Source organism: Lygodium microphyllum, chromosome 2 (assembly GCF_053477565.2).
Source record: "Lygodium microphyllum isolate KBCC chromosome 2, Lygodium_microphyllum_v1.1.10, whole genome shotgun sequence".
Lineage (NCBI taxonomy): Eukaryota > Viridiplantae > Streptophyta > Polypodiopsida > Schizaeales > Lygodiaceae > Lygodium > Lygodium microphyllum.
The window spans coordinates 187,993,150-188,008,153 of record NC_141136.1 but is presented as its reverse complement, the minus strand read 5'-3'; the positions used below and the strand labels follow the sequence as shown (position 1 = coordinate 188,008,153).

At 42.2% G+C, this 15,004-nt stretch overlaps 1 protein-coding gene across 1 annotated transcript; it reads left to right on the top strand.

Moving 5' to 3' along the window:
- On the top strand, positions 1-8,926 carry LOC148040722 (pentatricopeptide repeat-containing protein At3g09040, mitochondrial-like). The gene is made up of 5 exons (XM_087664828.1): positions 1-244; positions 703-840; positions 1,030-1,151; positions 1,458-1,663; positions 8,527-8,926. The coding sequence occupies exons 1-5, from the start codon at positions 1-3 to the stop codon at positions 8,924-8,926; spliced, it is 1,110 nt and encodes a 369-aa protein (XP_087520954.1).
- Positions 8,927-15,004: the final 6,078 nt, after the last annotated feature.

Genomic DNA, 15,004 nt, shown 5'->3' with positions numbered 1-15,004 from the left:
ATGTATGCCAAGTATGGAGACCTACCAATTGCTGATGCTTGCAGAAATATTCATCTAGACATGTTTATTGAGAATACCATGATCTCTATGTATGGCAAGTGTGGAAGCATTATGGAAGCAGAAAATTTGTTTCACGGGCTAGCTGAGTGCGACATCGTTCGTTGGATTTCATTGTTGTCTGTTTACTTAGAGCAGGATTTGGAAGAAACCTTGTTTCAAGGTTACAAGAAAATGCATGAGGAAGGTATTAGTCCAGATCATCAGACATTCTCCATTGCCCTTTAAGCTTGTGGTGCACTAGTACAGAGTGAAAGAACTTTGGCAGCTGTAAACAGCTGTTAAGCCGATATGATGCCTTTGGACATTGGTAGAGCATTACATGCTGATGCACAAAAGTGCAGTTTTCTCTTACAAAAGTTTGGGCCAGAAAGGGTGCTTGATACACCCATTACTGAGGCAAGATTTACAGGCATTGGTGTAGGGGCAGCTTTTCATGGCCTAAAACCAATTGTAGAGTTTATAACATTCAACTTTGCCATGTAGGCAATTGATCACATCATCAATTCTACAACCAAAACAAACTACATGTCTGTAGGGCAAATTTTTGTTCCTATTGTCTTTAGGGGTCCCAATGGAGCAGCACAACTGGTGTTGTTGCACAGCACTCACAATGCTTTGCTACGTGGTATGGATCTTGTCCAGGTCTTAAGGTTCTTAGCCCATACAATTCTGAAGATGCACATGGTCTATTGAATGCAGCTATCAGGGATCTTGACCTAGTTGTATTTCTAGAAAATGAGCTTATGTATGTGTGGGGAGTGGTTGGGGCCCACTTTTCTGGTAAAAAAGGAGGGTTATTGTAGGCCACCTAGGGAGGAGAAAGCAACGAATGGCAAAAACAGGGGAGAGAATTCGAGATTAAAAAAAATCGGACGGAGTCTGCCATCAAAAGAAGTGGGGGAGGAGGCTTTCAATCGTCTTTTGGGACCTATAGAAAGCTGAATGTTGTCGTCGTGTTTGGTATCACAGGCCTAGCAGTCATCTGCATTGCTGCCTGCATGACAAATTTGCTTCACAGCTCAAGTTCCTCAGCCAGCATCAAGGTTATCAAGCATGATGGTTTACGGAAGTCTTATGAAGGTAATGATGAGGTTAGATTGATGATGAATATATCTGCAGATCTGTCATCTAAATTTTCTTAGAATACCAAATAGCTTTTTGTATTTGTGGCTGCTAAGTACACCAGACCAAAAAAATTAGTGGAATCAAATTGCTGCATGGATTTGCTCCTTTCCAATCTGTTTAACCTACACAAGAAGAATTGAATCAACGTATAGAAGAGGAGAGGAATGACTATTGCTCACAGAAGCAGCGGTATCAGTTCCTGCAAAATAGAGGTGGCAGGAAAATGTGATTTTATTGATTCAATATTAATGATTCCCTTGCATTGGAGGCAGCTTTTTCAAAAGCAAGAAGAAGAGTTGGTCTCGGCTTGGTGGAAAGAATATGCTGAATGTAGTGAAGGTCCAGTAGGACCAAAATCAAAAGTATTTTCTCCAAAAGCAGGTGTAGAAAAGTCACATAAACCTGCAGTTGCAGATTTATCTGCAGTTGAAGGGAGTACATTTGATGCTAGCTCAATCTTGCAGGATAGCATTGAGTTGTATGAGAATGACGAGATTGTTGGTGTCTCTGTGAAGGGGGGGGGGGGGGGGGCTTTCTGATTGATTGGAATCCAATAGAAGATAAGCTATCCATTGTACTAGTAGCTCTTGCGCTGAGGACTATTCTTTCAACAATGTTTGGCTGGGCAGCACCAAACCTGATATCTCTCAGGCACGCTCTCAAGGGAGGACGATGGAGAATAGTCGCAATCAACATGGAGTAAAGGGAGAACTTAAAATCAGAGCTTGAGCAACAGTCGACGTAGCAGATCATCCCATTTTAACTGCAAAGTCTATCAAGTAGATGTTGAGATATCGAGCTCCACTCGTGATACGCCAGGGTGACCGTTGTGTATTTATGTCACCGACTTGTCAGACGCGGTTGGTACACCGCCCATGAATAATAGCTACATGATAGCTATCCTTATCTACTCTAGTTCGTGGCTCAGTTAGTATGCCACCTTAGTTAGTTGAGTTTGGTTTGAGACCTATATATAGGGTTCTTCTATTTCTTTGTACTAGAGTTCTTTTGGCTTACACAACTAAGAAGAGGAAAACTGTTTTCAGCCTCCACCCTTGTGTGTATTCCCCCATTGTGCAAGCAAGAAAGCTTCAAGTGAGACTCCTTCCTTCTCTCCCACAATCTTGACATGGTATCAGAGCCTTGTTCGTGGTAAGGAGCTCAAGAAAGCAAGCCAAGCTCGTGGTGTTCTGGTAAGAGGAGCAGTGTTGCTTTCATTTTCTGTTTTGGGAGCAGATCTCTGCAGGTAGCACAGCCGGAAAGTGCAGGAGTGCATTGTCTCAGGTTGAGACGCCCTTCGCGGTGAAGCAAGAGGGCAATATATGCTGCGGGTGAGGGCTTTAGCCCTTGGCGAACTTGTTTTTTTGATTTGAGGCCATTTCGGGGCCTGTTTTGGAGGGGGAAGTTTTCTGCACGCACTCAGGAAAAGGCCTAGTTTTATGCTGTGCGACCACTATTCTATAGGTCGGTGAAAAGTTACTGTAGAAATTGCATTGTATGCCTGTGCGCAGAGACATTGGGAGTTACAGAATCATCCCTGTTGCCTGTTGATGCAAAATCGTCACTAGGAAGTGACTGTGTGGTCAAATACCACTTTCGTCAGTTTTGCAGATTTGCCCTTGTGAGGCTGAAGTTGTGTTCTTTGCAATGACAGAATTTTTTACAGTGTTCTGTAATTGCATCTGATTCTCTTTCACAGATTGTCATTGAAAAGCTTGACAAGAACAACTTCAAAGTATGGAAGTTTAGAATGACAAATTTCCTTATGGGAAAAGGATATTGGAAATTTGTTGCAGGAAATGAAGAAGAACTAGTTCTTCCTGATGTTCCCAATCAACAGCAAATGCAGGTATTCAAAACATGGCATGAGAGAGCCAGGAAAGTTATGTATTGGCTGTCTATCAGTATTTCAGACTCTATGATTGTGCATATTCAGGATGCAAGTACGCCAAAGGAGGCATGGGATACTCTGTCAAAGATGTATAGCACAAATACGCAAGCTAGGAAAATGCAGCTCAAGCAAGAGTTGCACAATGTGCAAAGAGAAAATATGAGCATCAATGACTACCACATGAAGGTGAAGAAGATTGCAGATGCACTTGCTTCCATTGGGTCGCCAGTGGAAGATGATGATTTAGTTTCCGTGACCTTGAATGGTCTAGGAAAGGATTATGCACAGTTCCGAACATCCATTTCCGTCCGTGAAAGATTTCTTGATTTTGAGGAGTTGATTGCTCTTCTAATTTCTGAGGAGCAGAGAAATGGTGGTGCATCTTCTTTAGGAGGAACTTCAAAAGAAGTTGTCTTCTACTCAAATGCTGGAAGAGGTAGAGGCAGAGGTAGAGGAGGCCGATTTGGAGGCCGTGGCAGAAATCAGAATATGCAGCAAACTCAAGAAAACCAGTCCTATGGAGGAGGACGTGGTAACTCTAGAGGCAGGGGGAGCCAAAGAAGTCGTGGTGGATGGCAAAGAGGCCAAAATGCAAACAGTAATGTTGAATGCTACTACTGTGGTAAAATGGGTCATATGGCTAAAGACTGCTATAAAAAGCAGAATGACATCATGAATGGAAAATTGCAACAAGGGAATTATGCATCTTCTAGTAGACAAGAAGCTATCTTCTACTCAAATGCTGGAAGAGGTAGAGGCAGAGGTAGAGGAGGCCGATTTGGAGGCCGTGGTAGAAATCAGAATATGCAGCAAACTCAAGAAAACCAGTCCTATGGAGGAGGACATGGTAACTCTAGAGGCAGGGGGAGCCAAAGAGGTCACGGTGGATGGCAAAGAGGCCAAAATGCAAACAGTAATGTTGAATGCTACTACTGTGGTAAAATGGGTCGTATGGCTAAAGACTGCTATAAAAGCAGAATGACATCATGAATGGAAAACTGCAACAAGGGAATTATGCATCTTCTAGTAGACAGGGTGATGACAGAAATGAGCACTTATTTATGGTGCAGCACATGAACAATTCTGTGACAAGTGTAGAAGAAAGCAATGATGTATGGTATGTTGACTCAGGTGCATCAAACCACATGACAGGTCATGCAGAATGGATGGAGGATGCAAGAAAAATGGAAAAACCAGGATTTGTGGAGACTGGTGATGATACTGCACATCCTATTGTGCAGATTGGAAAAATTTCCTTGTCTATGCAGGATGGGAAAAAGAAATACCTGTCCGATGTATTTCATGTCTCGAATATCACCAAGAATCTGGTTTCTGTTGGTCAAATGGTTGAACAGGGCTTGCAGGTCAGATTTAATCCTCATGGATGCTTTGTTGAGGATATGAAAAATAAAGGTCGCTTGATAGCAAAAGGAAAGAAGAAGGGCAGAATGTTTACGTTGGATGCAGACATGCCTGAATTGAGTGCAGCAATGTTTGCACATGGGACCGGTGTAGTTGCAGATATTGATATCTGGCATAAACGCATTGGTCATGTTAATGTACAGCGACTTAAATAAATGCAGGCCCAAAATATTGTTGCAGGATTGCCCAAATTCAAGGTTGCAAAAATGCATAAGATATGTGAAGCCTGTCAATTTGGAAAACATGCAAGGAAACCATTTCCTAGACATGTTCAAGAGAGTAAGAAGCCATTGGAATTAATCCACTCTGATGTGTGGACTACTAAAGCTACATCTCTTGGAGGCTTCATTATTTTGTTACTTTTATTGATGACTATAGCAGAAAAGTTTGGGTGTATTTTATGAAAAAGAAAAGTGAAGTTTTTGGGCATTTCAAAACTCTTAAAGCTATAGTTGAAAAAGAAACAGGCCTGTAAATAAAATGTCTAAGGTCAGATGGAGGGGGAGAGTACCTCTTAAATGAGTTTGCAAGGTTCTTGCAAGAGCATGGCATAAAGCAGCAATATTCATGCAGTCATACCCCACAGCAAAATGGAATTGCAGAAAGAAAAAACAGACATATTGGAGAGGTGTCTCGTGCCATGCTCAATGAAAAAGACCTGCCAGATTTTTATTGGGCTGAAGCAGTTGCTACAGCAGTCTATATAATGAACAGGACTCCCACTGCAGCAATACATGGAATGACTCCAGAGGAGAGGTATACTGGCAGGAAACCAAATATTTCTCATTTGAAAATTTTTGGTTGCATTGCCTATGTACATGTGCCAGATGAGTTGAGATCCAAGTTGGATCCAAAAGCTGAGAAGTGCATCTTTATTGGTTACTCTCTGCAGCAAAAAGGGTATAGATGCTATAACCCTTCTACTCGTAAGTTTACAGTGAGCAGAGATATTATCTTTGATGAGATGAGTAGTTGGTATAAACTAGTAAATGTGATTGATGATGTAGATGCACAAAATGGTAATGCTGCACAGAATTCACAGCAGCAGTAACAAAATATTAGTGGACATGGAGCGTCCTCTAGAAGTGGTTCACATTCTTCGCCATGGACAGGCAGATTGAGATCAGGAGAATCTTCTCAAAGTAATACAGATAGTGGTATGCAGGTATCACGAAAAGGAAAAGAGAAGGTTGATCAGCCCATGTTTGATGTGAATGCAGGTCACTCTTATATGGATGGTGAATCCAGTGGCTCAGAACAGAGCATTGATGATGAGTTGGGTATTCCTTCTATTGTTACACCTGGAGTAAGGAAGACCAGGATGTTTTGAGAGCACCTGGGAGTGAACCCACTTTGCGTAGGTCTACCAGAGTTAGGTATCCTGTGGATAGGCTGAAATATGATGGATTTATAGCCATTCACTATGCATATATGGTCAAGGTGATACAGGAACCAGAACCCACTTCTTTTGAGCAAGCCATGGGAAAAGAAAAATGGGAGAAAGCCATGGATGAAGAAATGGATGCCTTGGAAGCAAATGCTACATGGGAATTTGTACCTTTGCCTAAAGGTAAAAATGCAATTGGCTGTAAGTGGGTTTATAAGGTGAAGCACAATGCAAATGGTTCTGTGAACAGATACAAGGCAAGATTAGTAGTCAAGGGGTATGCACAAACATATGGCATTGACTATGAAGAAACATTCAGCCCGATTGCAAGGATGGCAACCGTAAGAGCAGTCATTGCTATGGCTGCATCAAAGGGATAGTCTTTACATCAGATGGATGTAAAGAATGCCTTCTTGCATGGTGATTTGCAAGAAGAGGTCTATATGGAGCAGCCACCAAGTTATGTGCATGCTATTCATCCTGAGTTTTTTTGCAGGTTAAAGAAAGCCTTGTATGGCTTGAAGCAAGCACCTAGAGCATGGTCTGACAAGATAGGACAGTATCTTGTCACTATTGGCTTTCAGATTTCCAAGGCAGATTTCTCACTTTATGTGAGAAAAACAGAGAAAGGTATTATACTACTTGTCATTTATGTTGATGATTCGATTATGACAGGTGACAGTGATGAAGATATCCTTCATGTGAAAATGCTATTGAAGCAGAAGTTTGAGATGAAGGATTTGGGAGAGCTGCGTTATTTCTTGGGCATTGAGGTGATTAGATCACCAAGTGGGATACAGCTCTTGCAGATTCAGTATGGATTGGACATGCTGTCCAAATATGGGATGACAGGCTGTAAGCCTATTTCAGTTCCTTTGGAGCAGAATGTGAAGCTGAGCACAGATGTAGGTGAGCTTCTAGAAGACCCTACTATGTACAGACGCATAGTAGGAAGTTTGATTTATATGACTATTACCAGGCCAGATTTGAGCTATGCTGTTGGATTGGTAAGTCAGTTTATGCAGGCTCCAAGGAAACCACATTTGGATGCGGCTAGATACATACTCAGGTATGTGAAGTCCACATTGCAGTATGGACTATTTTATGAGACTAGGGTTTAGATACAGCTGCATGGATATACTGATGCTGATTGGGCTGGTAGTATTTCTGATAGACGATCTACCAGTGGATATGTGTTCTCTTTTGGGAGTGCTGCAGTCACTTGGAGCAGCAAGAAACAGCCTACAGTTGCCTTGTCGAGCACAGAGGCCGAGTACAGGGGTGCAGCAATGGCTGCATGTGAGGTAGCTTGGTTGCATAAGCTACTTTATGATATGCATTAGTCTACAGATGGGCCAGTTGTCATTTATTGTGACAACATGAGTAGTATACACTTGGTAAATAACCCAGTCTATCATGCTAGAACAAAGCACATTGAGGTGCATTATCACTATGTGCGAGAGAGGGTTTTACTAGGTCTTATTGATCTAGTTTATGTCAGCACAGAGGATCAGGTAGCTGACATATTCACGAAGGCATTGGGCGCAGAGAAGCTGCGCAAGTTTAGAGACCTGCTTGGTGTGCAGGAATTGGGATTGAGCTCGAGGGGGAGTGTTGAGATATCGAGCTCCACTCGTGATACGCTAGGGTGACCGTTGTGTATTTATGTCACCGACTTGTCAGACGCGGTTGGTACACCGCCCATGAATAATAGCTACATGATAGCTATCCTTATCTACTCTAGTTCGTGGCTCAATTAGTATGCCACCTTAGTTAGTTGAGTTTGGTTTGAGACCCATATATAGAGTTCTTCTATTTCTTTGTACTAGAGTTCTTTTGGCTTACACAACTAAAAAGAGGAAAACTGTTTTCAGCCTCCACCCTTGTGTGTATTCCCCCATTGTGCAAGCAAGAAAGCTTCAAGTGAGACCCCTTCCTTCTCTCCCACAATCTTGACAGTAGATTCTTAACAGGCATTTTTAAGAGACGTATTGGCTGCTTCAGAGAAAGAGGAATGTACAGGTTTTGTTTTCGGGACGTTCCGTATCCACGCCATAGCCAGAGGAAGCACTACTACATACTCTACCACACATAATCGGACAATATCTCCATCTAATCAAGTTATATCAACTGAGGCAACCAATATCTACTACAACAATTTTATCAGCATGCAAAATAAAAATTGGGATAAAAAAGGCCAACACAGGATACTCTCCTATCAAAGCATGGAAACAAGCAATTAAACTTGTGAGTGATTGTGAAGGACCTGCAGAGGATGAACTATCAACAGAGGTGTTTGGTGGAATCATGCAAAGTTGAACTTGTTGGCTGATTTGATCAGATCAAAGGAAAGAGTTGTTCTCCAATTCAGATGTGACTTTATTATGGCCTGCATGATTGTGTTTTCTTCTTTGAGATTGTATCTTCACTATTTATCGTTCTTTGCAGTGTTCAATATGTTGTGGAAAATGTATTGCAAGGTGCAAGCATATTGTGCCTGTATGCTTGTATTTTTTATGTAATCCTCTTACAAGGGATAGAACAAAAACAGCGAATTGAAGGGAAGTTTCTGGGGAAAGTCATAAGCAGTGACAAGGTGCTGTGCCACTTTTACTATCGGAAGTTTATGCATTGCAAGTAGGTTGGAACTACAAGTGTCAGAATCTAGAGCTGGAGCACCTACTCACAGTTTGCTGGAAGCACTTTATGTATTTTGGCATATTCAGCAGCAAAATGTCTTCACGTGGACTGCAATTATTTCAGCTCATGTGCTGTTTGGACGAGGGGAGCAAGCTGTGCAACTGTATTGGCAGATGTATGAGTCTTGTGTGAAAGCAGACAAATATCTGTTTGTGACTGTCCTTAAAGTATGCTTCAGCATAGCAGCCTTTAATCATGGGATGTTTATTCATAATCATATTCTTGAAAGTAGCTTGGAGTTAAATCTTTTCATTGGAGGTACTCTTGTTGACATGTATGCTAGATGTGGGAGCCTAGAGAACGAACAGGTTGTCCTGCATAGCCTGATCTTACTTGATTGATCTTCTATCTTGGAGATTCTCAAGAACCTCTATGGTTGCGACTTTGCTTTCGAAAACCGTTGGACATCTTTGGTGAACCCGACGTGAAAGCGTCGCATTTAAATTTCAGGATGGGAGATACTTCAGCATCCATTTCAGCCTCTTCTACAATTCCTGCTTTATCCTCTACTTCAGCTCCATCATTGACTGCTCCTTCAAGTACTTCAACGGATGATTTAAAGCAGATTTTGCAGAATATGTCTATGTATATGCAGCTTCAAAATTAGCAGACGCAATTGTATATGCAATAGCAGCAACAATTGCATCAACAGTTGTCTCAGCAAAGGCAACTGTATTCAGAGCAAGAGAATGCAATCAGCGCGACTAAGGCGATTGAAGCAGTTGAGAATGAGAAGAAGCTATTTAATGGCCGTAATGTTTCGGCTTATTTGAAGATGTATGAGATCAAGATGGGATTTTTTGGAGTACCAACAGGACTTATGAGAAAGTATTTCCTTCGCCTTATCACACCCGCCTTGAGGGCAAAAGTGACTGATCTTTTCCTTCAAAATTCACATTGGTAAGATTTTAAGAAGGCCCTGAAAGAAGAGTATTTCCTTGAGGACTTTGGGATGGTTACACAGCGGTCATTCCGGGAGTGGGTCTACATGCCAAACAAAGGTCTAGCTGCTTCAAAGTTGATACGAGAATTTGAAGAGAGGTATAGTCAACTTGATGCCATTGAACAAAGAGCATTGGATGTTGAGAAAGTTGAGCTTTTCTTGCAAGTTGCAGATCCTGCTCTTTAGGAAGAATTAGGAGAGCTTCTTGAGGATCGCACGAAGCCTATGGGTCTTAAAATAGATTGGCAAGATGCCCAGGATGCAGTCTCGACTTTGACCAAGAGGAGAATATGGAAGACCCGCCTACAGAATGGATCTATGACACTGATGCCGTCTTCTGCTCCTATGCCTGCTTCTACCCCTGTCATTTCCTCTCTTCCTCAGCCAGTTTCTTGGCCTATGCCAGTGCCTACTGTTTCTGCTCCCCCTGTTCCTCCTGTTCCAAGACCGATGCCGACTCCTTCTGCTCCAAATCCATCCTCTCTGTTGGTTCCTTCCTCTCTTGATGACATAATCAAAGGCATAACCGATTTGACATTGGAGTAAGTTAAAGCAGAATTGGTGGGAAAATTGAAAGAGCAGTTTGCTTCGACCATACCTACTATTCCTTCTAGTGCTCCTACTGCACCTAGGAGTGCTCCTAGTGCACCTAGGAGAGATCGAAGATGTATTTGGTGTGTAGTACGGACCATCAGCATTGCAAGGATTGTGAATCTTTTCAGGAAGCAAGGAGGAAGAATTTGGTATTTTGGGGACAAGACGGTAAGATCTGGTTGACTGAAATAGGAGCTCCACTTGCTACCAATTTTGGGAAAGGCGGAATGAAGAAATTAGTAGATGATATGGCTGTGCGTACTTCTTATGTGGCAGCTAGAGGAGATGCTTCTGCATATGGAGTCCAGATTGAGAAAGGATTAGAGAATCAGTTAGCATTATGGAATTATGCTATGGAGACGGCAAACAAGGGAAAAATTTAGCAGAGTGTTTTGACTAGTGCAGGCTCTAGCATCAGATTTGAGACAGGTTGGGATTCGCCTGTTGACAGGTACACTATTTATGCCTACTTGGCTAAGTCTCAGGGAGCAGATGTACTTGTTGAGGAGAAGCGTAAGAGGGATGAAGAAAATCAAAATGCAGCTAAAAAGACTAGAGGGGGTGAGTTTGTTACTCCACCTACTACAGGACCGTCTTTGAGGCCAAGGCCAGAATGACAGATGGAAGATGCTCAAAAGAAAGAAAAGAGGCAAGAGCCTAGAGAGAGAAAGTAGCCAGGGTTTAGATTGATGTCTGATATTGAGACATCTATGGACATGAAGAAAATCTTTAATGACAAGATACTTGGCAGTGAGGTGACTTTTACTATTCCTGAGGTTTTGGGCATCTCGAAAAGAGAGTTTCAAGATCAGTTCCAAGAAGTTCTGAAGAGGAAAAGACATGCATTGCTTACTACTGATACACAAGGAGTTTTGATTGGGGAGTTGGATGAGGATGAGGATGAGGTTATGGTTGAGAATGCTTCTGTTTTTCCATAGATAGAGAAGAGGGTTCCGCCTATGCATTATGCTGAAACTGATGAGCCTGTCTTGATACTGCGTAGTCACTTTTCACGGAGTCATTGGGCTAGGGCAACTACAGAAACGATGGTAAAAATTGGAGAGAAATAGGTGCCTTATGTTTCTTTGGTGGATCATGGTTCAGAGATTAATCTCATAGTTTGTGGAGTTTATGAAAGTAATAGATGGCCTATGGATGTAGAGCATGGGTGGCGTATGAGAGCCACCAACAACACTGCAGGTGATTTGTATGCTGCCTGTCCTAGTGTCAGGGTTTCTATTGGAGATGTAGAGGAGGATTTCCATTTCTTTGTGCAAGATTCATGCTCTTATCCCATAATTCTTGGACAACCATTCATCACAGAGATTTGCATGAAAACAAAAGTAATGGATGATGGATCTACTTATGCACGGATTCGCAGTAAAGATGATATGAGAGCAGTTCAGTTTATGACTGTGTGTGTGAACCATGTTAGAAACAGGGATACTCTTAGAGATGCACATTTGCCCACTATGAGGGATTCGGGTTTTCATTAGGTACCACTGTTTCGCGAGACGACGCTGGTACAGAGCAGAGGAGATTGGAGTTCTCGCCTCTTGGCAGTAGTGTTTTCTCCTCCAGTTTTGTTGGAATTTCAGCAAACAGTTTGATGAGTTATCAGAAGACTTCTAAGTTACCTAGAGCTGCCAGGCAGTACATATGCAGGAAGGAGAAAAATGTGAAAAATGCAAGTATTTTAGAGGATGATGAGCATATAGATGGGATGTATGATAGTATGGTTTGTGCAGATACAATGACAGAGATTGAAAATATGCTGAAAACTGATATGTAGAGTTGTCACAATAATGTATCAGTGCAATCCCTGGACATGTTTCATGAAATTGCAGATTTTGTGTCACAAATAGAGTGAGAGGCTGAGGTGACTCAGCAAAAAGTGTTGAGTGCTGAAGAAATTCAACAAACAGAGTTTCTGGCTGATTATGATCAGCCCACGGAGACACAGAGGACTGAAAACTTTCAGCCAACAGAGTGTACTGCTGAAATATTTCAACATCCAGAGTTTAGGGTTGTTCCTATGCAGTCCATAGAGCAGAGGACTGAGGATATTCAGCCACTAGAGTGCAAAATTGCTAATTTACAGCAAGATTTGAGTAATGCAGAGGATCATAATGAAGCCAGGGTTGACACGAAATACAAGACTGTGGATAAGAAGGTGAAGCCGATAGCTATACCGCTTCCACCTGACAGTGATCAGCAAATAGAGAGGGCTGCCAAACAGCCAATTTTGAGGAATCCAGAGCATATAGGCCATAAATTTTCACCAGAGACTCTTGCTGAATTAAAAATTGGAAATGGTGATTTCTTACTACCCACAAAGAAGAAATGCTTTCAAGATATGCTTGAGTGACATGGAAGGGGGTTTGCTTTTTTCTCGCATGAGATTGGATGTGTGAATCCAGATATTGTTGCTCCTATGGTGATCTTTACTATTTCTCATATTCCATGGAACCTCCGACCTATTCCAGTGCCTAAGGCACACCTGTCAAAGTTAATTGACTTGTTGAATGAGAAAATCAAGATGGAAATCCTAGATCCGTCATCTATACCGTACTCAAATAGGTGGTTTACGGTTCCAAAGAAGAATGGTACTCTCCGATTTATACAGGACATGCAGCCAGTAAACAGAGTTACTATCAGGAATGTTGGTATAGGTCCAGTTGTGGATGAGTTTGCAGAAGCATTTGTTGGACGTGCCATCTATTCTTTAGGTGATTTGTATTCGGGATATGATCAGTTTCAGCTGGCTTTGGAAAGCATGGACATAACCACTATGAGAACTCCTATTGGTCTTTTCAGGATGTGTACCTTGCCTTAAGGTGTCACTCATTCTGTTGCACATATGATGAATGCCATGCATGAGGTCCTTCGTGATTGCATACCTCAGCTTACCATGCCTTTCTTGGATGATATGCCCATTAAGGGGTGTACAGAAGAAGGGAAGAATGAGAGTCTAAATGAGCAGGGATGCAGATACTTTGTGGCTGATCATTTTTCAGCTTGTGAGAAGATTTTGGCCAGGTTAGAAGAAGTGAACTTGACACTATCAAGGCAAAAATCTATTTTTGAAGTAAATGAGGTTGTCATTGTTGGACATATGTGTGGGTATTATGGCAGGAAACCCTCACCTGAGAAGGTGGATGCTATAGGCAAGATTACGAGTATTGTTCTACCACTTGAGAGGTATAGAGATTCATTGGAGCTTGTGTGTTTTATATGATTTGGATACCCCGTTTTGCACACATAGCAGATTGTTTATATCAGCTGCTTTGAAAGGGGCAGAAATTTTATTGGGATGAGAGCCACACTAGAGCCATGCGGAAAATGAAGAAGTTATTGCAGATTGCTCCTACTCTCAAGAAAGCAGATTATAATTGCGGAAGGCCTATTGTATTGACCGTTGACACTAGTCCAATTGGCATAGGTTGGGCTGTGGGTCAAGATGATGCAGATGGAAACAGGTATGCTATTCGGTTTGGGGCAAAAGTCCTAAACGAGAGACAGAGGAGATATTCGCAAATCAAGAGGGAGTTACTCGGGATTGTTATGGCTCTCAAATGTGACAAGGAGTACTTTATTGGAGCCTTAGTTGTGGTAGAGATAGATTGCTTACCATTGATAGGTATGATTACGGGTTGCTCTACTCTGAATATAGCTATGCTGAGATGGATTGCATACATCAAGTCATTAAATCCAGAATTTAAACACATAGCAGGGAAGGATAATCCAGTGGCAGATATGCTGTCTAGAGCCAGATATGATGATGAGAAGACACTACTTGCAGAAGAGGATGATGCAGAAATTTCAGCCGCTATGGTTGATCATGTTTGCCATGTCTATGATATTGTGGCTTTCATAGAAGAACTCTATGTTGGAGATTGGTTGCAGATTGGCAAGTACCTTAGTACACTAAGCAAAAGAGATGAATGGACAGATTACAGAAACTCCTCAAAACCCTCCTGCTAGTACGTCCGGAGGAGAAAGCTTGAAGGATTATTTATCCAATTCAGTTGCAAACATAAAAAAGGAGTTGATGGATGTGATTACAGAGAAACTACAGACGTTGAAAGTGAATACCGCTAGCATATCCAACGTTGCAGGAGCAGAAAGAGATGTGATGCGGTCAAACACTTGGTGTGGTAAGTGTCATCAAGCAGGCCATTTAGCCACTGAATGTACACAAAAACCAACCATCCCTGGAGCCTTCTGTTCCTACTGTTTGCGGAAGAACCATACAGAGGACATTTGCTCTCTGAAGGAGATGCATGATAGGAGAATGAAGGAAGAAGACGCAAGATTTAACTTGTTGGAATCCAAAATGACAACACAAGATATTGGACCCAAGCCTAGAGAGTTTGGTCCTAATTTCGGACCCAGAAGATTTCCTTCTCAAAGTTACAGAGGAAGACAGTCTGGCGGTGGTCAGAGATCAGAAGTGGAATGTTACAGATGCGGAGAAAAGAGACACATTTCACCAAATTGTCCAAATCCTCGAAGATCAGTGGATTATAGGCCCTTATGCAGTCGATGCAAAGGAGAAGGCCACACTGCAAAAGATTGTCCAAGCCCAGCCCTAGTGAAAAACAGTGCTACTGATAGTCCAGCCAAGGCCCAAGAGCCTACCTCCAATTTAGTGGAATTGAAAGTTGCTGCCATCACGCGTGCAAAGCACAAGGAACCACCTATCCAGAAAGAAAATAACCCTCCTGCCAGAACAGTGAAGTTCAATCTTCCACCAGAAGAACAGAACAGAACAGAGCCTAACAGTGCCGTACAGAGCCCTACAGTGCCACAGAGAGTTACAGAGACAGTTACAGAGGCAGGACCAGAGGTCCAGGAGACAGAAGAGTAGGAAGTGCCACAA